At 47.3% G+C, this 25,588-nt stretch overlaps 1 protein-coding gene across 5 annotated transcripts in view; it reads right to left on the bottom strand.

Annotated features, from left to right (window-relative positions):
• R3HDM2 (R3H domain containing 2) overlaps window positions 1-25,588 on the bottom strand; it is a 200,119-nt gene that overhangs the window by 42,809 nt on the left and 131,722 nt on the right. For 2 of the 5 annotated variants that reach the window (XM_015428072.1, XM_015428073.1), the window contains exons 9-15: window positions 24,875-24,983; window positions 22,779-22,874; window positions 19,102-19,133; window positions 18,941-18,994; window positions 14,147-14,382; window positions 6,438-6,604; window positions 1,258-1,359 (exon numbers count right to left, since the gene is read on the bottom strand). In XM_015428072.1, the coding sequence (XP_015283558.1) occupies window positions 1,258-1,359; window positions 6,438-6,604; window positions 14,147-14,382; window positions 18,941-18,994; window positions 19,102-19,133; window positions 22,779-22,874; window positions 24,875-24,983 (796 nt within the window). The remainder of the gene's footprint in view (window positions 1-1,257; window positions 1,360-6,437; window positions 6,605-14,146; window positions 14,383-18,940; window positions 18,995-19,101; window positions 19,134-22,778; window positions 22,875-24,874; window positions 24,984-25,588) is intronic. The other 3 variants (XM_015428076.1, XM_015428074.1, XM_015428075.1) reach the window with 2 other exon arrangements.

A 25,588-nucleotide genomic window follows, 5' to 3' on the forward strand; every position in this document is an offset into this window, starting at 1 on the left:
TGAGTGCTGGGGCGGGGGAGCTGCTCTTCCTTGATGAATGTCATCTGGAACATATACAATAAATGAGCAACTACTATGTATTTGCTGTACTCTGAAATAGTTGATGGGAAGCCTTACCACCCCCCAAGAGAGAAGAGCTGTCTTGAGCCACAGGGATGGTGGTGGGCAATTACTTTACAGCCTGATTCTAAACACACTTATCCTTGATTAAGTCCCCATTGATTTCAGTGGAGACTTCTCACTGGTAAGTGCACTTAGGTTTTCGGTGTTAGATTTTTAAAAAGCAATCTGGGCAGGGAAGTCTTTTGATAGCACAGTAGCTCTGTAAACGATCTTCGAGTCTGTTGAAAGGGGCACGGTATGAACCTGGCTGTACAAGAACAAAAAGACCTTCATTGCCTTGGGCTTGTACATTCGTCACGTCCTTCTAGGAAAAGGAAAGCAACCGCGTCTTTGGTCTAAGCTTCTCGTGACTGTAATAACCGCTACCAAATACTGCTCAGTGGCTTCGCTTCGAGTAAAGAGCGCTGACCTTTTCAGAGCTGGATTAGAGTCCAGCAGCACCTTAAAGACCAACAAGGGTTTCTCAAAGTACAAGCTTCTTAGAGTCAAAGTTTCCCTTCATCAGGTAGGGAGCTTCGGCTCTCAAAATTTTATGCCCTGGAAAAATCTTACTGGTCTTCAAGGTGCTACTGGATTCAAATCCTCCAGCTCTCCTATCGCAGGCTAACGTGGCTACTCCACCTGAAACTGATCTTTTAAAACATCCTGTGCGTGAAAGATAGTCCATGCCCCAATGACTGCGGCCGCCTCTTCTCCAGCTTTGCCAAAGGTCCAGCCGGGCTCTTTTTGTAGCAGGAGCTCCTTTGCATATTAGGCCACACACCCCTAATGTAGCCAATCCTCCAAGAGCTTACAGAGCTCTTCTTACAGGAGCTACTGTAAGCTCTTGGAGGATTGGCTACATTAGGGGTGTGTCGCTTAATATGCAAATGAGTACCTGCTAGTTCTTATTTTCTTCCGAGTGCCACAAAAGCTATCCTCCCTCACCCCCGTTCCCCAGCGTAGGTACCCATGGGATAATCGCTACTTTTTCTCCCTCCTCCCTCGAGCTCCTACCTTCCTGCAAGAAAACAGGGATGCCACACATCTTTGGTTAAATGAAGCACAAACACACAACGATCCCAAGCATGCAAAAAACAAAACACCCCCCCCCCAAGAGATGGTCTGAGAAGTGTGTTTGTTTGTTTTTAATACCATGTTGTACTGCTGGGGTGGAGAGACTGGCAGGAGAACTTGGGGGCAGGAGCTTGGAGAGTACTGAACGGGCTGCGGAGAGGGCTGCAGAGCTGGGACCGGCTGAGAGCAGAGCAGGAAAGAGAGGACGGGAGAGGCGGCAGAAAGAGGTGTCAGGGAAGGATGGAGAGGGAAGGGGGAGAGAGAGGAAGGAAAAAAAAGGCACAGAAGGTTAGTCATCATACACAGAGAGAAGAGGACTGAAAAGAGACCACCAGCTACTGAGTTAGTTTTGCATCTCTTTTTGAGAGAAAAAACAGGAGGAGGAACAGCCGCATTTGGAAAAGCACGATAAAGGCAGCGGGAAAAGGTCTCTCGCCATCTCTGAGCGACTCAGAGATACGGCATGCATGCACATGTTCCAGGGCGCAAAACTCCAGGCATCCAGTAGCCTAAACCACGGGGCCTGGGAGCTGTGCTGTAGAGGGGGGCCAAGCAGCAGGCTCCTTCTCCTACACGGCATCCAGAAGATGTCTGGCTCCTAAATTCTGCCCAAAAGTACCCTTTTATTTGTAGCCCTAAGCACAGTAATGAGCTGGGAACTTGTGGCAAGTACATGACCCTCTATGTCTGAACACGTTTGCTTAAACCAAACTACAGGATCCTTGGGTAGACAACGGACACCCGTCTGTGCGTATTGTTGATTTAGATCAGGGGTGGCCAAACGGCAGCTCGGGAGCCACATGTGGCGCTTTCACACATACTGTGTGGCTCCCGGCAGGGCAGGTGGGGAAGCGAAGGGGAGGCATACTTTTTCTCCCTCCCTCTCTTCCTTCCTTCCACCTCCCTCCCATCTATTTGCTTTCTTTGTTTCTCTCTCTCCCTTTTCCCACTTCTTTCATTCTTTCTTTCCACCTCTCTCTCTTTCTCTCTCTCTTAGACAAATAGATATCATTAGCAAACAAATAAATATAACTGGACAGATAAATATCATTATCAGTGTCTGTTTCTACCCCCTTTATTTTTGGCAGTCTCACTTGATGTGAATAAAAAGCAAACTTTCATATTTTAAAATAGAAACGTGAGTGTAATATTTGTTCATGTCTTGCGGCTCTCAAACATCTGACGTTTGTTCTGTGTGGCTCTTAAGTTGAGCAAGTTTGGCCACCCCTGATTTAGATTTGTCAGGCAGTTGGGAAGGCGAGGGAGCACAGCGATGCCATTTCTGGGGGATGCGTAGAGGAGAAGCCATGAGACCGCTCTCCTGGGAGGAGATTACGATCCACAAGCAAGGAAGGAAACTAGGGTTGCCGACCTCCAGGGCTGGGAATGAGAATTGCAAGTGATCTCCAGGCTACAAAGATCGGTTCCCCTGGAGAAGAGGCAGCTTTGGAGGGTGGGCCCTAAGACATCAGACCCCCCGCTGAGCTCTCTCCCTTCCCCAAAGTCCGCCCCTCGCCAGGCACTGCGCCCCTGAGTCTCCAGGAATCCCCCCCCAGCCAGAGCTGGCAACCCTGAATGCAACCCCTCTGAAAGCAGACAACTCTGGTCGTTCTGAGAAAATCAGGGACACGGCACTCTTAGTCAGAGATGTGAAGAGCTTGGGGGTGGGGGGGGGGGGGGGGGGAGACGACAACCCTGAAGGAATTTGGGCGGTGCAGGGGAAGAGTCCCAATTTACAGTGTTGCAGATTTTAGACTCAGTTATATTCATGGGTTTGCGATGATACCATCGGTAATGCGTTTAACTATATTATTAAGCAACGAGGCTTGATGCTGGAAAAATACCGTCAAGTGTTACAAAATAAAAGAAAATGAGATATTTGGTCCAGGAGTGGCAACAAGCATGGCCTTTGTACAGCACGGCCTTTGGCCCGACCCTGCCTTTCATTTGCCTCGGATTCCTCCATTTTCTCTCTTGAGCGAAATACCTGTGCTTGCAAACATGTCTACACGCTAAAAGGAACATGTGGGGAAGAGGTCAAGGAGTTTATTTCCATTCCAGCAGACTCCCAATTTCTGACCCATCAAAGTCAAAGCAAAAGTTCAGGATGAGATCTTTCAGACACCGATCCAATTTGGGGGGGGGGGGAGAGAATAACCTTGTTATGCTATGATTCTCGCAGGTATGTTATCTGCTGGGAGGAAGCAAGGTATAACTCCAGTAAGGATGGCTAATTTTATCCAGCTATGGCATGAGGATGAAACAAAATTGGTTGGAATCCAGCCACTTGTTTTCTGCCATCATAATTGTGCTGCCTGCCAAACCCCACCACCACCCCCACACAACCCCACTTTGCCTCCCTTGATGCTTGGGAAGGCCTCCTGACCCCTAGAAATAGAATTTCAGGGAGCTCAGTGGTCTACAGAGGGAAGGGGGAAATCCCCTTCCACAAGCTTTGCTCTGCTCATGAGATGCTGGATAAAGGCTACTGAGCTCCAATAATGATATACACCTTAAGTGCCTTATACAGATGCTTCTCTTCTGAGACTCTTGGCTTTTCTGAACTCTAATTTTCGTTGCTTGTGTGCTCCCATTGTTTTTTTGGAGGGGGTTCTTTTCCATATGTGTTTTGCTCCCTCTAGTGGTTGCTTCAAAATTACATCACTGTATCAACTGCAGGGAAATATGACAGAGATACAGGGATGTAATATCGAAGTGACCACTAAAGGGAGCAAGACATGTGTGCGAAAAAAACACACGAAGCAACACACACAAACAAGGGATGAAAATGAGAGTGCAGAAGAGCCCTTTCTGTCTTAAAATACAGATGGCTTCAACTTTTTGTATCAAGGTCTGCATACAATTTCTAAGCCCAGATAATAATCCCCCCCCCTTTTGTTTTGTTACAATGTGAATGGCTACTTACCATTCCTCCCCACTATTATTGTCTCTGCTGGCAAAAAGCATACCAAAAGACTACAATTTTATGTGCTTAGTTATGTATAACCAATTTCATGTACTTAAAGTAAGAAAGTAACTTGATGTTTGATAAGAAGGGATTTAAATATACTTAATTTCTCCCAATGTTTCTGTTTTTAAATCTTTTCCAGAAACACTTCTTCCATGACTTCAAAATGCGCAGATTTTTTTTTACATCCCTGTTACCAGGGACACTCCACAGGGGAGCCTAAACAGTAGTTAACATAACCTGAGTCGATACTGTTTTTCTGCTTAACATTATTAACTAAACATACAGCTAATGCTACAATAAAGGAACTAAATCGAGACAGTCTGCCAGACAGGAAGAGAAAAGAGCTCTCTAGACAACGATTTCAGTGCTGCTCCCGTGTGGTAACTGAAGGAAACTGAGCAGGAAGTAATCTGGCCAGACAGAGCAATTAGATTCCCCCTGTAAATGTTTTAGGTTTATTTTATTTACTAAACTTATATACTCCATATTTCTTCTGGGGGAGGGGATCCAAAGCAGTTTACACTGTTCTCCTCTCCTCCATTTTATCTTCACAACAACCCTGTAGGGTAGGTTAGGATGAGTGTGTGTGATTGCCCTGCGGTCACCCATGGCACAGTGGAGATTCAAACGTGGAGTCTCCCAGATCCTAGTTGGACACTCTAGCTACTACACTACACTGGCTCTGTCGTGGCTGGCACAGGCACAGGTCTCATATGCGAAACGGCAACAGAAGCCACAACAAATTCCCTTGCTACCTACGTGTTCACATTCGGCCAAGCTGCAAACTCCCTCGACGAGCATCTTCAGGCTGATTCACAACCTGCCTCACTAAGTGACCCCCCCCACTGAGAACAGAAGACACTAGACACCCAAACACTGTTTGGAGTGAGCCTATCTGGTTCCCTTGAAGAGGACAGAGCAGCCCCAGACTCCAAGGGCATCTCCCCCGCAGGACCTCCTTGGCGGATAGGAAATACCCATTCAGTGCATCTGATCCCCGCAGCCCACATGCTCCATTAGCTGAGCCACACTAATCCATCCCCCCCCCCCCCCCCCCCCCGCTGCAAAGCAGAGCCTGGCATCAGACAAGAGGACAGAGCAAGGCAGGGGGTCTCCCGTGCCACCTTATAGTTCTTGGCATGTCGTCAAAAGGTTACAATTTCTGCACTGACATAGTCCTAATAGAGTCAAATAACTGACCGAATGAGTGCTAATGAATCCAAGCTTAATGCACACTCTAACAAACTATAAACATTCCCAGGGAGTGACCTGTGCACTCCTGGCATCGCCAGAGGGTTTGATTCCCCACTCCTCCACATGCAGCTGCTGGTGTGACCTTGGGTCAGTCACAAGTTCTCTCAGAGCTGTTCTCTCACGAGCAGTTCTCGAAAGAGCTCTACATGCCCCCCTCACAGGGTGTCTGTTGAGAGGAGGGGAAGGGAAAGGAGATTGTAAGCCGCTCTGGGACTCCTTTGGGAGAGCGAAGGACGGGGTATAAATCCAATCTCTTCCTCTTCTTCTTTCCCCCTACCTGAAGGAGTCTCAAAACGGTTTATAATCGCCTTTCCCTTCCTCTCCCCACAACAGACACCCTGTGAGGTAGGTGGAGCATATAGAGCTCTGACAGAGCCGTGACAGATCCAAGGTTACCTAGCTGGTTTCATGTGGAGAAGTGGAGAATCAAACCCGGTTCTCCATCTTAGGGTCCACCGCTCTTAACCACTACACCACGCCGGCTCTCAAAAGCCCGTTTTATGCTCATATATCTGCAGCTGATGCTACTTACTTCCCCGTAACATCGTACCTGGATTAATGCAAAATCTTCTCTATAAAGGAAGGCTCACCCCCAGATGCATACAGCAGGCAGGTAGATTTGACTGCCAAGATCCAGTTCTGCATACCAGCCTAGCAAGGGTTTGGCTGGGCAAAGAGACTGGGGAGGTCCATTTAATATAAAAATGAATTGCCAACAAGTTGACTTAGGGAAACTCCTCAACGCAGGTGATGAGCAGAGGTGGCTGGCCACTGCCTACCTCTTCGCAGCAACCCTGGTCCTCCTCAACGGTCTCCCATGCAGGTACTAACCAGGGCTGGCCCTGCTCAGCTTCTGAGATCTGACAAGATTTGGGTAGCCTGGGCTATTCAGGTTTGTCTACATGGTTTCAAAATCTTCCAAAGCCTTGCCCACTTGCACTCGGAACGCTGTTCTGCTTCTTGCGCCAGTCAGCTAAAACGCCAGGAGGGAAAAGCTCTCCAGACCCCGGTGACATTGAAGAGTGTGACTCACCTGTGATATGATGTGATTACTCATCGCTGGCTGTTGCTGAGGTGTGGGTGGAAGCGGTTGGTGCTGTTGCTGCTGCTGTTGCTGTTGAGCGGCACATGGCAAAAGGCCCCGGCCAGACTGAGCAGAGGAGACTTGGCTGCATGCTTCTGGCATACTGAGCGACAGACCTTTGAGAAGAAACAAAAGGCACCCGGGAGATGAGAGGAAAGCGGTGGGCTGTGTTCGGGAGAAGACAGCCTGCCTAGAAGGACATGCCATGAACTCCAAAGACCTGGACCCCCGTCTCACACATCGGATGATTTAATCTAGATATCTGAGATTTGCAGCCAGTTCCTCTATTCGAAAAGCAGCTGACACAGCCTACGATCGGAATTCTTTTTTAAAAAAAAAAAATATGCAACATCCACATGGAATTCACTGCCACAGGAAGTGGTGGGTGCTACAAGCACGGACGGCTTCAAAAGGGAATTAGATAAGCATATGGAGCAGAGGTCCATCAGTGGCTATTAGCCACAAGGTATAGCTAGGGGCTCTGGGGCAAGTGATGCTCTGTCTTCTTGGTGCTTGGGGGGGGGGTCAACAGGGGGAGGGCTTCTAATGTCCTGGCCCCACTGCTGGACCTCCTGATGGCACTGGTATTTCTGGCCACTGTGTGACACAGAGTGTTGGACTGGATGGGCCTTTGGCCTGATCCAACATTGGCGTCTCTTATATGTTCTTATCCAGTCTATCAAAATACAACAAAAGCTACAGTTAAGACCATAAAAAACATCAGAAAAGCAGATACTCTATTTATGATTAAAAGTGTAAGCACCTATGACAGACTTTGTTTAAAAAGTGTTAAAAACAGAAGCTGCCTAAGTTCTGTCCGTGAGGCAATACCACAAAAGAGGCCCGTTTGACTGAATTCTGAAGGCAACCCCCCCCCCCCTTGGAGGGGCAGAGAACTTTGGCGTTGATCTGAATTGGCAGGAAAGCTCCATTTGCTTTTGTTTATGTCACACCTTTCTCCCCACAGTCGGGACTCAAAGTGGCTGAGAACACTGTTCTCCCCTCCCCCATTCTCTCACAACAACCACCCCATGAGGTACGGGAGGCTGAGAGTTTCCCCATGAAGTAAGCAAGGCTGAGAGTTTGTGACCAGCCCAACCCACCCCGTGAGGTAAGCGAGGCTAAGAGTTTGCGATGGGCCCAACCCACCCCATGAGGTAAGTGAGGCTGAGAGTTTGCGATGGGCCCAACCCACTCCGTGAGGCAAGCGAGGCTGAGAGTTTGCAACGGGCCCAACCCACCCCATGAGGTAAGTGAGGCTGAGAGTTTTCAATGGGCCCAACCCACCCCGTGAGGTAAGCGAGGCTGAGAGTTTGCAACGGGCTTTGCTTTTTGCCACCATGTTTTCTGGGGCGTTTTGAGAACAGACCCTTCCCAACAACGTCAAGACTTCAGTGCCTCAGCACCAACTATGAGCATGTAGAAGTCAACCTCTTCCATTTTCACAGTCTCTAAACATTTTTTTTACTCCTAATGCCTGAAGAGTTCTGCATAGTATCAAACACACTCGTACAGCATGTAAATACTAGTTAAGAACATAAGAGAAGCCATTTTGGATTGGGTCAATGGCTCATCAAGTCTAACACTCTGTATCACACAGTGGCCATGAAGTCATGAAGGAGTTATGAAGAAGAACTACCTTGTTTTGATGGCACTGAGATTCACCTAGACCATTTTCAGTCACAGGATCACAAGTAATTCCGATAACCCATTATTACTCCTATTTTACCTAATAAAAATATTAATCTGTCTCTCTTTTAAAGAAGTGGAGTTGTATATTTTTGTTCATTATTAAGTTCAACTATGAGGTCCAATAAAAGCCTGTTACCTACCAGCCAGGAAGGGCTAGTCTGGCAATGTCTCCCCTCCTGCTGTCTTAGCAACTTGGCCACGGTTACGGGCAAGAAGAAAAAGTGTTTCCAGACATGACAACTGACTCTACCTGGCATTTCAGGAGAGACAGCGTGATCCAAAATTGCACACAAATGAGGTCTTAAAACTGAGATTAGACCTGAACCCAGTCCATAGCCAAATTCAGCCCACAGTGCCATTTTGACTGCAGGGGGGGGGATTAATTAGCCCATTAGTTACCTCCCCTGTATTTCTTTTTGGTGATGCTACTGATACACAGCATCACTTGTGACCAAGATTATCAGAGCAAAGTCTGCTAGGCATATGAAGCCTGAGCCATTTTCTTGCACTCAGAGGCAGGCTTTCAAAGTATCTTGGAGAGACTGTGGCAGCAGAACCACCATCACAGCTGCATCTGAGTCTTTCCAGTGATTAGCTGGCTTTTACTTCCAAAGAATCTCTGCAGGGTAAATCATCATCATCTCCAAGATGGGTACTTATATTTATAGGCTTAGTTATGTCAGTAACTAACACCTCTGAGGTCCCAGTCTAGCGTCCTTGGTTAAAAAATATATATGGCACCAGAGGACACTAAAAGTACAAAGATGACCAATAGTTGCGCTGTTGCATCTGTGAAGACCAGTCGCATTAAGGACATGTACTTCCTGGAATATACTGGGAAGAGCTGATGCTGTCTGTATCCCACTGGGTTCTCTGAATAACGAGGTATAGCTCCAGATTTTGACTGGAGAAAGTCACTATACACTAGGGTTGCCAGCTCTGGGTGCAGAAATACCTGAAAATTTTGGGGGTGGAGCCTGGGGTTTGGGGAGGGGAGGGACCTCAGCAGGGTACAATGCCACAGAGTCCACTCTACAAAGCAGCCATTCTCTCCAGGGGGATTGATCTCTGCCATCCGGAGATCAAATGTAATAGGGGGAGATCTCCAGGTCCCACATGGAGGTTGGCAACCCTACTATATACTAAGGGCTGCTTCCTAAATTGGAATGAATGAAATTCCTCTGCAAGTGGAGTGGGCCGACAGATTACATTTTTGCAATCTTCGCATTCCGACTGCAAGAAAAACTACTCCTGAGGGTCCCTGATTGGCTAGGGTTACTAAGAAGGAGAAAGAAGCAGTAACAGGAAAAAAAGGGCACAGAATGAGCCGCAAACTAATTCCAACACTAGTAACAAATCGCCTCAGAAAAAGCTGGTTCTCAGTTACGAGTTCTTTGTTTTCAGGAAGATTTCACCCTCTTGAACACTCAAAGCCAGTAAAGCGAAATCGGTAAACATTCAGCACGACTCTAAAGGATTTTCTTCTTACCCCAGCTGGGCAATCTTTCAAGCCCCTAAGCGAGGGAATAGATTCCCACAATACAAACGCCTTCCACCCATACTAAAATCTGAATGTTTTTGTTCTGCTACCCCAAATGCAATCCTGCACCAGGGAAAACAAAGAGTTCTTCAAATTAAAAATACACTCCATTACACGTTGGCATTATAGTGTTTCCTATGGGGTGGCATAGACCGTGGCATCTCTACTAGTGAATGCATGCTCGGGGCAATATATGAATGGAAGGCTTCCCGGCTCATGCCCTTCAACCTCTATGCTATACCAACTCTTGGCATACTTAAGAACTTACAGTATATAATTTATATTGCATTCAGTACCGCACCTTGTTTTGTTGTTGGTGTTGTCTTAAAACAAACCCTGGGATACCACTGTTGTACTAGATCAAGATGGGCAGCCGTGTTACTCTGTCTGTAGCGGCAGAAAAGAGCAAGAGTCCAGCAGCACCTTAAGGACTAACAAAATATGTGGCAGGGGAGGAGCTTTTGTGCATCACTGCTCACTTCTTCAGTGAGGAATAGAAGAAGGGAACAGCAAGAAAGTTAGAACTGGTAGATAATTATGAGACAGGGATGGAGGGGCAGTGAACAGTAACCATGTGAGAGGAAATACAAGAGGAAAAGCTGTATCTACTAAGGAAACAATCATTCGGCTTCATTTAATATGTCACTTCCTCTCAAAAAAGGAAATACTATATTCCAGGGGTCGTTTCGTAGAAAAAGAGCTAGGGGAACTCATTAGCATAACTCATTAGCATATGCCACACCCCCTGACATCACCGGAAGTGTGTCATAAGGCCACACCCCCTGACATCACCGGAAGTGTGTCATAAGGCCACACACCCCGCCCCCAACGGTCCTGGCCGCCGCCGCCGCCCTTGCAGCTCCACTGCCGAGCCCCATGAGGGGCTCGGCGGTGGACCTGCAAGGCCGGCGGGAGTGCAAGGAAGCCCCGCAAAGGCCCTCCCTGGCCCCAGGCAGGCAGGGGTGGGGAGAGGCAGGGAGGAAGCAACTTACCCTCCCTCTTCTCCTGCCTCCTCCTGGCTGAATGAGGGCCGGAAGCAGGGGGCGGGGCTTCGTCATGTGCCCCGCCCCCTGTATCTCACCCGGGGGAACTGCGATCCCCCGCGATCCCCCCCGAAATGACCTCTGCTATATTCTTTTATGAAAGGGAAATAAAGGTTCCTGGAGAATGTGTCCCACAAGGAAGTCTATCAGCTGAGGCTCTGTTCATCTGCCCAATGAAAATTCTGATGAACCTGAAAGCTTGCACAAGGCATGTGTCCTTTGGATTGGTGCCAATAAAAGGTATTACACTGATTTAGTATCATAGAGTTGGAAGACACCTCCAGGGTCATTTAGTCCAACCCCCTGCACAATACAGGAAATTCACAAATACTCTCTCACACACACACACAGTGACCCCTTCACACCCAGAATATGGCAAAAAACCTCCAGGATCCCTGGCCAAACTGGCCTGGAGAAGAATTGCTGCCTGACCCCAAAGTGGTGGTCAGCATTTCCTTGGGTGTGTAAGAAAGGGCCACAAGAACTAAGCACTCAGGCAACCCTTCCCATCCTCCCTCTCATGATCTGCCTAAGTTCTCAGAATCAGCATTGCTGACAGATGGCCATCTAGCCTCTGTTTGAAAACTTCCAAATAAGGAGAGCCCACCACCTCCCAAGGAAGCCTTTTCCACTGAGGAACTGCTCTAACTGTCGGGAAGTTCTTCCTAACATTTAGCTGAAAACTCTTTTGATTTAATTTCCACCCGTTGGTTCTGGGATAACGGAAAACAACTCTGGGGTCAGGAAGCAATTTTTCTCCAGGCCAGTTTGGCTGGAGAATCTGGAGGTTTTTTGGTCATCTTCTGGGCGTGGAACAGCGATCACTGGGGGTGTGGGGGGGAGGTGTTTGTGAATTTCCTGCATTTTGCAGGGGGTTGGACTAGATGACCCTGGAGGTGCCTTCCAACTCTATGATTCCACACCATCCTCTAGATGACAGCCCTTCAAGTACTTGAAGATGGCTATCGTATCACCTCTCAGTCATCTCCTCTCCAGGCTAAACATACCCAGCTCCTTCAGCCCTCCCCTCAAAGGACTTGGTCTCTATAGGACTTGGTTTCTTTCTCTGGCTGTTTTCCTGGTCCACTGCAGCCCTTTTTTCTGGGGTCCCTGGATGGTGCAGCCACCAGCCTGACTATCCCTGTTTCATTCCTCTGGACCTGGAAATCAGTATACATGCTTGGAATTTTTATTTTTTTTTAAAGATCCCCACGTGCTAGAGCTGTAGTCTTACACATCTGTGTCTAATATTTAGGCAGCTGTCATGGGCAAGAAAGCAAGAAAACATGAACACTCTCCAGTGCCAACATGAAAACTTTGTGATCAAGCTTCAGCCAGGATTTTTAGCCAGCTCTGCCTACACTGTACTGAGCAACCAGGGCTGCTGGAGAGAGGGGTGGGGGAAAGCCATGATCATTAACAGGCAAAGTGAAAGGAAAGAGAAGCAAGAGGAATAAACAAAGGCCTTTCGATGCCTGCCCTTGGAGTTCAGCTGGAGGAGGAGTGTGAACAGGGTGAGAGCACATGGATGGATGAACATGAGTCATCCCACAGCTGCAGGAACCAACAGTGGGGCAGGGCATGAGGTACACAGTGTGCCACCCCCTTTTTATTGATGTCCTTCTTCCCAGGCTGAAGGAGGGGGACAACTGGTACCTCTCCAGCTCTGTCTCTCACCCCTGCAATTGGGAAGAAGACTCACGTTATAGCTTGCCTTTCTTCTACAGAGCTCAAGATGGCAACCACATGGTTGCTGGTTAATCTCCCAGATGTTAATGTACACCAAACTAAATACGGTCACAGTCCATAGACATACAAAAATAAATCCAGAAGAACTGTGCAGAGTGCGCTCAATTTCTTTAACAAAAATCGTGAAGTTATGAATATGAAAGTACAAAAGTAATAATAATACATTCAAGTTATAGATTCAGGTACATAAAGATAGAAGGTGACAACAACGGGACGGTAGTCTCCGGAATGCAGTGCCGTTTCGACAGACGTCATAATGTAATGAAAAATTGCACTTCAATGGAAAAGCTGCCCAATTCACATGGAGTTTGATAACAGTTTCACCGATTACCTTGCACAAATAATGGAGGAGAACATCTCTCAGATTAAAGCTTATGTGTTGGACCAGACTGAGATGTGCTTAGCTTCACCAAGATGGCTGTCTCATGGGCCTTCAGACCACATCCTGGGTTGGCTGAGGCTGCAGGGGGAAGAGGCTTGGAGCCATGATTACTTCCACTCCGAAGCAAGGAGACAAAGTGGAAGGAAAAGACCTCTTTTGATAATAATAAAGCAACATTGTGGATAGGCAGAAAACACCCCAGTACAGAATCTGCTATCTGCTGATAAAATCCAGCTTCCGAAAGAAAATGTCTCTAGGCCATATGGCTGGTTGAAAACCACTGGTGTTGCCTGAGGAACTCTCAGAAGCCACAGAAAGGTGGAGTAACATTTGCAGTGGCCAGGGCAGTAGCTACGGCGGTCAGGGAAGTGAGAAGGATGGCTGTAATAAGAAGGGGCTCAGCCCCCTCCACACCTTTTCTCCTTTCCCCCTCCATTGCAGAGCACAGAGGAAGACAAGATCTGGGAAGGCGCAAGAAGGAATGCAATTTAGCACGGGCAAATCTGGATCATTCAACCTGATCCTAGGACATCTTTATCAGTGGCACAGAATTCTTTGGCAGATGAAGAAGAGAAGGTTCTTATACCCTGTTTTTCTCTACCTTGAGAATCTCAAAGCAGCCGACAATCTCCTTCCCTTCCTCTCCCCACAACAGGCACCTTGTGAGGCAGGTGGGGCTGAGAGAGTTCTGAGAGAACTGTGACTGGCCCAAGGTCACCCAGTGGGCTTCATGTGGAGGAGGAATGGGAAATGCCCCCAAGAGAGTTTAGAAGAAGAACAGGAAAGGAATGAACTGCTCTGGTCAAATCAACACTTGGAATATGATGTAAACAAAAGTAGAAACTGAGTTTTAGACATAAATGAGAATCTGAGTAAATTTTCAGCCCATATTTTCATTGCAGAGAATGGACACTCAGCTACAGATACAGTTGTCCTGCCCCTAAGTTGTCTTCTCTAGCAGGACTTCACGTGTGACACACCTCCTTCTCCATCCAAGTGTTTCACTGGGGTACATCTCCCCCCACCCCCAATTTGAGTAGCTTCTGGCTTTCCTGCTCTGTTTGTCTAGTGCCAAGCAGATGCCCCCCAAGGCAGGGGGCTCATGTGATATCAGCCCCCCAGCAGCAAAGAAAGCATCTTCCTTCCCCCAGTGTGGACACGACTAATTTCAATCCTGGTTTGCCCCAACACAGGCTCACAACTGTCCTTCAGAAACTCATCTTGCCCTGCCCTATGACGACAAAAGGCATACCTGGCCGGATGGTCCTGTTGCCACTGCTCCCTTTGCCAATGCCGCCGATGCTGTCTCCTCGCGTCAGAATGGAAATGCCGCTGAAGCTGCTGGCTTTGGTGACAGGAGGCCGCAGGTTGCGGGCGGAGCAATCGGAGTCGGTGCTGCTCCACGGGCGGGGCTCCAGCGACTTCATGTCACTCTCCGTGCTGCTCTGGCGGCTGCCCGAGGCCCGGCTGAGCCCGTCCCGGTTACCCCTGCGGCAGAGACCAGAGCGGTTAACGCCGCCAGAAGGGTGAGGAAAGTTGGCGAGTCTGAACATTCAAGGCATCGGGGTGTACCTTTGGGTGTTAGAAGAACAGACAAACAAGCGCAAGTAGCCACATCAAGAAGGGCTGACCCGAGAGTGCGGTGGGGGTGGGGGCATAAGTGAGCACTGGCCCTCAAAAATACACTGGTGGCATGGAGGCAGATGAGTCTTTACAGGCAGCTCCCCGGCAATGTGAGCTGCCACACATGCAGAATGGCTTGAATCACGGGTGTTCAATGGCTACCTGGAAACCGAGAGACCTAACGGAGAGCTGGCCCGTGGAGAGGCAAAGATCGAGACCCAGCCGGGTCCAGGGGGGCGGGGGGGGCGGGGCACAGACAGAATGCAAATGTGCATTGATGTGAAAGTCCTGGGATTAGTTCCTGACCACGTACGCTGATTGATTAGCCACCTTTCCCAAATGGTATTTTAAAGGCCCGGATTTTTAAAATATAATTTGATCCCTTTTGTTAAGCCAGCTGCAGCAGCGCAAGGCCCCAGAGAATATCGGGCTGCAGCCTAACCTGCTCCTTTAAAATACATGTTGCTCAAAATCAAAGGGATTGGTCTCTTGCCATTAGGCAATGGAAAATGGTAGCTGTGATCCCACTTATTAGGAACACTTTAACCCTGCAGTCTGGCCACCACAAAGTTTCATGTGTTTGTTTTTAAAGTCTCAGACAGCAGCCATTTCGGTCTGCAGTGGAACCTCTGGATTGGAGTCCAGTAGAACCTTAAGAGACCCACAAGGCTTCCGGGGCATGAGCTTCCAAGAGTCAATGCTCCCTTCCTCAGATACCTGACGGCATCTGACTCTCAAAAGTCTGTGCCCTCGAAACCTTGTGGGTCCCTAAGGTGCTACTGGACTCGAATCTAGCTTTTTTTTTAAAAGCCCATTCCTGAATTTCAGGAGAACAGGTGCAGACGGATAAGAGGCTGAGACTGTGAGAATAAAATCCGCCCACAAAAGTACATGCAAGGTTTGTGATTAACCGTGTCGGGGTCCAACATAGCCCCACCTCCCCCCACGGCACGTTAAAAATGTGATGGGAGAGCCCCATCTGTTTGTCTGGCATCAAGGGACACTCTGGAATCGTTTTGTAAGCCCAAGGGTCACTGCAGATTTTTATCTGTGCACGCAACCAGTGTGTACAACGAGGCAGGTGGCCAGACAAAAGATCCAGTGTCAGCCGATGAGAGCCTTCCAAGCCACTGGCATGACCGTGAACTTTGGTCTTGCTAGCCTCATTCTGAGACCTCAGCCATCAAGAAATTCAAGAAAATAGCACAAGGCAAGGAGAACCTTATTTTATTTTTTAGCCCCCCAGAGCTCTTCAAACTTGGCGCCTTCACATTTGCAGCCCCGTCGCATCAGCGGTGGCTAGACAAGTACATTCCTCTTGTAACAGTCAAAAAGGGATGACAAGATTCTACCGACTCTACGACAAGATTCCATTAGCAGACATGCCTCAGGTGCCCAGATGTTGTATGCCCAGATGTTCAACCAGAGATACAAGGCAGTAGGAGACACAATTGACCCCTCTTAACCTCTTACTAGGGCAGCTTCTTATTCATCCCAAGATTCCTCTCTTGTTAACCCCTTCATATTACACTGGAAGACCGGTATTCATTTTTTTTAATTGACTGCAGAAATCAGTGAAGCTTAGCATTTAAACACGGACGAGAGGCATAAGCCTGATACAGATTCCAGAGGCAACAAAGTTAGGTTTTATTTTCAAAAGCAGCCAAAGCGTTCCCCTTTCCACACTGGGAAGAGTTGGCACTTCCCTTCTAAGGGTTAACATCTTGTTTCCCTGGTTCCTGGTGGTAAGACAAGAACTGGAATGGTTCGAAACAATGGAGAGGGAAGGGTTTGTTCTGCAGGTATAAAAATGCCCAGGTTTTGAGAAGGAACCTCCTGAAAAGCAGGTAGGAAGACGGAAAGGGGCTGTGGGGAGTGTGATGCCTACACCGCTATGCTCAGGCTGAAGGTTGAATAGATTGTGTTGGGTGTGAACAGCAGGATCCTCTCTGGATGTTCCATGAGAAATGACAGATGTGCAGATCTCTGCTCTGGGAGGAACTGCTATAACCGTTCTGCAATACAGCACAGCCGACGCCCCAAGGGTAAGAGGAACAAGCATAGAGACCGACAGTTTATAAGGGGGAATATTTTGTTGAAAACCTGCTACTTTGGCACTCATTCAAAAAAAAGGGGGGGAAGAATCTGAATTCTTAACAGAGACATTACACAACATATAGTTAGGGCATCCTCACCTACACTGAGTATTTGTCATCAAAAGTGAATGGGTATTGGTCATGACAAATTATAGAAATGGCTGATAAAATTACTTTCTTTGCCTCTTTCCTCACCGCCCTTTCCTCCCTCCTCATTCTCTTCTCTCCTTGTCCTTTTCCCTTTTACTTTCCCCTCCTCGAGAAAACTTGGTGATTGGCAAAAATGAAGGTGACAGCCTGTTCTCAGGATCTTAAGGAGTTACGCCTCCCCATAAAAGGGAAGAGAAGAGGCCGACCTATGTTAGACTTTTCAGATTTCTGCACCTTCTCCTCTTATGCCAGGAGCTGGACAACGGCTTGCAAAAAAGCAAACCCCGAGTGAATCGGATCCTAAGCGAAGGGATTAAAGCGGGAGATGTGCAGATGGTAGAATCCTATTTTTTAGACTTAAACTCTGAACATACTTTGGCCACAAAATGGAAATTTCTCTTTTGGTAAGCCCCACTGAAACCGAAGCTGGCTAGTGGTGCTCTCCCGTTCATTTCAAGGGGGGGTTGACTTTTCCCACAGACTGCACCCTTTGACCCTAATCAAGAGGTTTAACCCCTTTTGAGCAGATGAACTTGGCTTCGTCATGACAGCTGACTCACTCGCTCACAACTTTAATGCCAGTAGCTCACAAAGTAGAATTTTTGCTCACAAGACTCCACAGCTTAGAGGGAGCGTTGCCCGTGAGGCACAGTCTCCCAGGGTGTTCTCCTGTTCAAGCCCTAAGGTGAGCAGCAGCAATGCAGTCTGAAACCTGGTTTGGTTGGATCCTCCACAGCTTCCTGCTCAGACCTCACATGTCCTGTAGCCCACAAGCTCAGTGACAGAAGTGCCTCTCTGAGTGGATGTCCTGCGGTGTAAGCTCCTCTGCTGAAATTGTCTAGTGCCGCCCACACAAACCTGACGCCTGCCACACCAAGGGCCAAGAGTCTTGGGGTCAGGGGAGCAATGCAGGTCAGGACATTTTAACCCTGAGGGACTGTTAAGCTTTGTGAAACAGGAATGGAAAGGTGCCTCCATTTTGAGAGCAAAGAATACGACGTCTCTGTTTGAGGCTGTTTTGAGAGATGGGCCCGCCGTTCCTTCTCACTGAGGACATCCAAGGCAGCGATACCTGCATTCCAGCTCATGGCTTGAGGGTGCCTCTGAAGGTCAAAATGAGATGAGTTGTTTTTTTTAAATCCAGCCCATCGAAAAACCATCATCGTAATTCACATCTGCAGCCTTACAGGGTGGGGAGAAAGACTTTCCTTTCTGCTTAGCTCAGCTTCCCTCAAGGAGCGGCAAACATTTTTTAAGATTGTTCCCTCAGTTACCTCCTGATACACAGCGCCTTCCTGAGTCTTCCCTTCCACACGAAATTCATTTTTTGAAAAATGCACATGCGCACAAGTAAATAAAAAAATTAAGCTTGGGTTGATTTTATGAAACCTCTCTGACAGAGGTTAAAAGAAAGCCGAACTGTTTCACGAGATGTGAAACTGTATTTTTCTTGAAACGGCAAGGAGCTGCAGATAGACGGTCCGAAGCACTGTAGTCCTTTTCTCTAATCCCCCTACGGTCGCCAGCTCCAGGGTGGGGAAACCCTGGAGATTTGGGGGGTGGAGCATGAGGACGGAGGGGTTTGGGGAGGGGAGGGACTTCAACGGGATATAATGCCATAGAATCCACCCTCCAAAGCAGCCATTTTCTCCAGGGGAATGAGGGTTGCCAGCTCCGGGTTGGGAAATACCTGGAGATTTTGAGGGTGGGGCCTGAGGAAGGCACAGTTTAGGGAGGGGAGGGATGTCAACAGCATAGAGTCTACCTCCCAAGACAGCCATTTTCTCCAGCTGAACTGATCTCTGTCACCCGGAGATAAGCTGCAATCCTGAGTGATCTCCAGCTACCACCTGGAGGCTGGCAACCATAAGCCCCCTCCTGTCCCCAACTGCCATAAACCAGCAATCCTAAACACACTTACTTGGAAGTAAGCTACACTGAAACAGACAGGGGTCTTGCCGCCTGAGTTAAACACGCCGGGAGATCAGCAACAACTATGGCGACCTCTCGAGTCGGTAAAGCGTTTTAGTTTTGTCTGATTTTTTTTGGGGGGGAGGAAAGAGAACAAACACTGATGTGGCAAAAAGATATGACAACTCCAAGGACTCCACAAGCAGCCATGCATGGAGCGAACCTGCTCTGCAAGACAAATGTATGCGAGAATCACACAGAGGTACCTAAAGATCTGCCGCCTTTTGTGAGAGCTAGAAGAAAAGCCTTCTTTGGAGAGTCTGTTGGTTAACATCAAAGAAAAGCATGGTTATGGAGTTACAGGATCCTCACACCTCTTTTTAGAAAGCCTGAAACACAGAGAGAGGCAGGCGCAAAGCGTACTAACCTGCTGTCGTTCAGGAATCCGTTCTGGCCCGACTATCAACACAGCCGTGAGGATTGAAATAAAGGGAGGGGGAAAAACAGAAAGAAGAGATCTTGTAAGACAATTGTTCCAGCGGGCTAAAATCGAGGGGCGTCTGAACACTGAGTCTGCACCTCGCTCAGTGAATCTTTCATGAGACGTTATGGGGTACCTGCCAGAGCAGGGGGCCCCAACATGGTGCCCACCAACTGTTTTTAGAAAGTGGATGGAGCCAGATGGGGCTCTGGGCCAGCAGGGCTTCCTGTTGGTCACTGGAGATCTGATTGTCTGTACAGATTAAAATAACGTTTTCAGCTGTAGCAGCTACTACAGTGCTGCTTTTTATTCCCTTTTATTCCTCTTTCCTAGAGTATTCCTCTTTCCTGCTCTTATTCCTCTTTCCTGCTTTTTATTCCCTTTTATTCCTCTTTCCTAGAGTATTCCTCTTTCCTGCTCTTATTCCTCTTTCCTGCTTTTTATTCCCTTTTATTCCTCTTTCCTAGAGTATTCCTCTTTCCTGCTCTTATTCCTCTTTCCTGCTTTTTATTCCCTTTTATTCCTCTTCCCTAGCTTTCCCTCTTTCCTGCTTTTATTCCTCTTTCCTGCGTTTTATTCCCCTTTTATTCCTCTTCCCTAGCATATTCCTCTTTCCTGCTTTTATTCCTCTTTCCTGCTTTTTATTCCCCTTTTATTCCTCTTCCCTAGCATATTCCTCTTTCCTGCTTTTATTCCTCTTTCCTGCTTTTTATTCCCCTTCTATTCCTCTTCCCTAGCATATTCCTCTTTCCTGCTTTTATTCCTCTTTCCTGCGTTTTATTCCCCTTTTATTCCTCTTCCCTAGCATATTCCTCTTTCCTGCATTTTATTCCTCTTTCCTGTTTTTTATTCCCCTTTTATTCCTCTTCCCTAGCGTATTCCTCTTTCCTGCTTTTTATTCCCTTTTATTCCTCTTCTCCCCCTGCATCTGGGCTCCCTCCGTGTGCACAGCTCCACCTACCATGGCAGCCCTTTTGTAGCTGCTCCCACCACTGTGTGAGAATTCCAAAGGTGCCCACAGGCTCGGAAAGGCTGGGGACCCCTATGCTAGAGTACTTCCCCGTGACCTAGAAAACTGCAATTTGAAACATACACATAGCCCGATACCCTGATCACGGTGTGTGTTCTAAGAAACGGGACGTTTTCACATCCCTTTTCTCAAAACAGGGCACTTTACAATGCATCCCAGAATCGTTAATATTCACCCACCCCACTGGGAGAGAGGAAATTAGGATCACATCTTGATTATCAGCAATAAATGAAAAGTGCTAATTTCTCCCTAGAAATGGGATTCCAAGAAGCTTTAAGCCAAAATTAGCGTACTTCCTTCTGATAGGTCTCCCATCTGCCTGTTTTCCCTTCCCCCTTGTTCCCTGTGCTCTTCTGGTTTTCTGGACACAATTTCCTGATCCACTCCGGGGTCACAGTGGGCCAGCCTGGGGACAGATAGGTGGCTGTCTCTGGCTGCCAAAAGGTAAGGTGTTAGAGTACCCTATTAAGGTTGGCTTCCTGTGGTCACACATGAAGCTGCCTTATACTGAATCAGACCACTGGCGATTAAGGTCGGTACTGTCTACTCAGACGGACAGCGGTTCCCCAAGGTCTCAGCAAAGGTCGTTCACATCACCTACTGCCTGGTCCTTTTTACTGGAGATGCCAGGGGTTGAACCTGGGACCTTCTGCATGCCAAGCAGATGCTCTACCACTAAGCCCCTCCCCAGGCAGCTAAACTGTTAGGGGACCATCTAAGGGGTAGGTATTTGGTGTGCCACCAAAAACAGCTGCCCCGTAACAAGTTCTCCCACCACTACCACCACTGCTTAGGCATTTTGTCTTCTCTTCTTGGTGCTTCTTTGCCTCTATTGGCCACTGATAACATTTTGGATCGGGGAGAACAAAGAAATACATATACAAAACCCTCCAAGAACATCACAACTCAGGTTAGTGTGCCTCAACATAACATGGAGAGGGGGCAGAACTCAAAGCACATCTACCATTTTGGGCGGCAGTCCTAACGTTTAGCTTAATGTTTACTTCTGTCCTTGGAATCCAAGTTCTGAGGCCCATAAGCATCCCGTGTGAAATTAAATCCCTTCATCTGTGTCAGTATACCACGGACTGTCAAACGACATCCCATGGGTGAAGATCAGTTGAACAGTGCTGGAGATTTTTGCCAGAAAGTGATAAATTACGTTTGCTGCTCATAATGTAACGATGCTTAGGAAGAGTGCCAAACAAACTCTAAGTGCTTTTGCGTACATTAGCTCAGTAATTCATACTCTGTAACACTGGCCAGTTCTGTTATCCCAAAATGATAGATTGGCAGTTGGCGGATGGAGGCAAGACGGAGAGCTGAGCAAGATTGGCTTGTTTAAAGTCAACCAGTCAGGTTCAGATCAGAGAGAAGATCTGAAAAGCTGCTTTCCCACTCAAAGCTCATGCTCTGAAACACCGTGCTACACTTTGGAGTTCAATTCATTTTGGGATAGGCAGCGGTTACAGAACTGGATCCAGAGAGAGCTACAATACAAATTTTTATGGGGGGGGGGGGATTGAGGAAACGCTAAAATGAAAGCCCCATTTAAAGCTGTCAGCTTATTTGCATCTCTCTAACCCCTTAACATCCCCCCTCAATCCATCACAAGATCTGAAATTTAGATTTTGTATGTTTGACACGTTACTGACATCTTCCATTAGAAAACATATTCAGCAACATAGGGCATATACCATACTTACTCAAAAGGAAGATGATCCTGAATGTAAGACGACCCCTGCGCCCAAAATGTTATACCCCAAAAGATTTTTTATTACAGGCACGCAAATTTAAAGCAATCCCCTTTTTTTCCCTTTTGTTTCTTTGATGGTGGACCCTTGCCTTGCATTTGAGTAAATACAGCATCTGTTTTAAGGTGGAATGAGTAAATACAGGCTATATTAATTTATCTTATTAAGATTTGAGCAAAGCAAGGAGCAGAGCAAGAACTGTTTAACTAACAGTTCGGAGTATCCTGGCAACTGCAGCTCTGCAAAAGGAACAGAGCTCAGCATCTTTACAGATGTCCAGAGAGCTCCCAGAGCAGCCATGTTTAGAATGCAGATGGGCCCCAGACTCGGATCAGGATTAATTTAAAAACACAGTATTCACATAACATACCTACGAGGAATTAAAGCAATATAGTCTGTACATACGGATTCTTCCTTGCAGCGGACTAACCTTTTATAATACTATCTGTCATTAGTTGCATAAAATGGTCTCTAATACAACTTACATATAATTTAGAATTATATATATATATATAGTTTTCAAAATGTAAATGAAGGGGAATGGTGCAATCCTTAAAAATCTGGAAGGGGCTATGGCTCTGTGGTACATCATCTGCTTGACATGCAGAAGGCCCCAGGTTCAATCCCCAGCATCTCCAGTTAAAGAATCTGGCAGTAGGTGATATGAAAGGCCTGTTCCGGAGACCCTGGAGAGCCACTACCAGTCTGAGTAGATGATACTGACCTCACTGGACTAATTGTCTGATTCAGTACAAGGCAGCTTTGTGTGTTCATGATGGAACTCACTGTACACCCCCCCAAAAAAAGAACAGGCGAGTTCATTAAATACCCATGCTTACCTCTCGTGCAAAAATGCGTTCTCGAACCCTCTGGTACTCCTCTTCTCGCTCTTCTATGGATTTACTCCTCCGTCCATCCTGCAATGGGATTCTGATCTAGATGGACAGAAAGAGCTCAGTGAAAACTTTGCCACCCGTTGAACACAGCAGTGAGGGGAAAGTGTACAGTGAACAATTTTTTTATGGACACCCTAGAGCAGGCAGCATATGCAACACAAGAACGGCACAGATCCACTGTGTAAATTATGCATGCTTAGAGAGTGACACCCCTTTTGCAAAACTCCACTGGCACACCTCCTCCCTCTTGGATTAAGTGTCGCACACATGGCGTTTGCTGAGCTAACATGGGAGGAAACACCACATGAAGATGTCACTGTTGCTAAAAGCATATTTTGCCTTCAAAGCTAGCTGACAAAAAAAATTGATCAATCCCTACTATTCCAAAAGGCACACTCCATACAACAACTGATTGTGGCCATTAACATTACAAGGGACACACACTGCTGAGAACATCATGTTCCCATTGCAGCATCTAGTTCTGCCTTTACATTGTTCCATCAGGACGGAAGGCCACCTTCTGCCATTTTCTTTTCCTCATTCCCTACTGGAGTAAAACACTAAAAGCAAAATCACCCAAAAAGGACTGAACTAGTGTGCCCTTAACTCCGTTCATTAAAATTGGCCCAGATCCAGAGAGCGATGAAAGCTTCTCTAATGTGATTAAACTAACTAATGCCCTATTAATCTGTGAACCCTGAAAAAAAAATCCTGCTAAAGACACTTTTTAGAGATTAAGGCTTGTGCAGGGCCAGTTACTAAGTCTTTTCTTAAATCTACCACCTCCAAATGCTTCTCTTTGGGTTATGATATGTATTCTTAACAACAGGGGAAAAAACGCTGATAGAAAAGCAAGCTGTGACACATCAAAGAAAAAAGCTCCAGGTCTACTCGTGTGTACTTTCAAATATACAGGGGAAAAGAGTGTGGCTTCTCTTACTGTTTGTTGGGCTCCCCTCACTGTACCACACAGAGAATTGTTACTCATTCCTATGAGGGTACAGGACAATTCATATAATTTTATAACTCTGGAGAGTGATAATATATTTGGGATTGTTTTCTGGGACATGTTGTGGCCCCAGTCCTTGAAACACTCTCCTGTTTTTTCCAAAGCAACTGGTGGGGCATTGCAATACTACATGGCTGATGTGCGGTCTATGGGTAGAGTGTTCCACGTACTGTATACAACTCTTGGAAGGCCCAACAAGGAAGCCACCTTGAGCACTTTTCTCAAAGTGGAAAAGCAGCATGTAGACGGCATAAACAAATATTAATTCATAAATCTTAGAAAGTATACAAGATGCATTCCTTCATCTCCATTCTTGAAATATCTTCACTGGGACACATGGAATTCACTGTCGCAGGAAGTGGTGGCAGCTACAAGCATAGACAGCTTCAAGAGGGGATTGGAGGAACATATGGAGCAGAGGTCCATCAGTGGCTACTAGCCACAAATGAAACAGTATGTCTGGGGCAGTGATGTTCTGTATTCTTGGTGCTTGGGGGCCACAATGGGAGGGCTTTTTGAGTTCTAGCCCCACTGATAGACCTCCTAATGGCCCCTGGGTTTTGGCCATAGTGTGACACAGAGCGTTGGACTGGATGGGCCATTGGCTGGATCCAACATGGCTTCTATCATGTTCTTATGACAGAAGGATCCTATACATTTTGTGAGCAATTAGACATTAGTCAAAGCTTGAGAACCCCATGGAATCAAATGCACTGGGAGGATGTGGACTTTACAGCACATGCTCTGAGCCTCATCTGCATCAATAAAGCCAAGAAGAATATTGGCGGGTACTAGATAGTGCATGAGTTTCCATTGGGTCCTGTGTATAAATACAATCCTCACCCCAGAGTCTGGGGAGGGGGAGGCGATTAAAGCAAAAGGCTGGGGAGGCACTACTTTACTGAAAAACAGGCACACAGAGTCCCAAGGGACTGAAAGAACAAAAGAAAGAGAACTTCTTGAGAGCCTGAGAAAAGCTGCCATTTCTGTAAGGAGCATGCAAGCAAATTATGCCCCTTGCTTCAGTCACCTGATTATCGTCCCGATCCATGCTGGTGTCATCTCGCTTTAGGATGAACCTCTGTGGAAACTCAGAGCTCTTCTCGTCTTTAATGTGCTCAGAGAACCTCTGTTCCGGGCTGTGGAGAAGACCCAAACACACCTTTCATCAGGAGGGGCGGCGGAAACTTGGGACGCTGAGTTATTGCTCTGCATGTTGGGGTCAGGTACTGACTGTGCAGTAACCAGGAGTCCAGGACAGGAGCAGCGGCTACTCACAAATTATGCCCCGACAAGAAAGAGAATCTGCTTCTGGGGAGCTCCCAGGTTACAAGTGGTGACTTCTGGGTCTGTGCTGTGCCACCCCACCCGTAAGGTCCCAGAATGAGTTCCACCACCTGGGCCACTCACTGGCTTTAACCCAGTAGGACTATAACAGTGTCTGGGTCATGTCTTGTCTTTGTCTGCACAATGATTTGTCGTGACCTGCTTGGTTTTTGCACACATGAGCGCTTGCTTACTTGTCTGCTTGATTTCCTACAGCCCCCAATCCAGAAGATTTGAGTTTTCTGCTGCTCCCCCTTCTTTCCTGATCTCCAAGCTGCCTAGAGCCCCCACCACCACCACATCGTACAACATTGTTCTCCCCAAACAGGCACCAGTGTTGGGTTCATGGGTTCTGATGCATGGGACCAGAGTGGAAAGATTTGTCTTAGAGGGGGGTAGGAAAGCCAAACAATTCAAC

The sequence above is a fragment of the Gekko japonicus genome, unplaced genomic scaffold (assembly GCF_001447785.1).
Source record: "Gekko japonicus isolate JY-2015 unplaced genomic scaffold, Gekko_japonicus_V1.1 scaffold1073, whole genome shotgun sequence".
Classification (NCBI taxonomy): Eukaryota; Metazoa; Chordata; class Lepidosauria; order Squamata; family Gekkonidae; genus Gekko; species Gekko japonicus.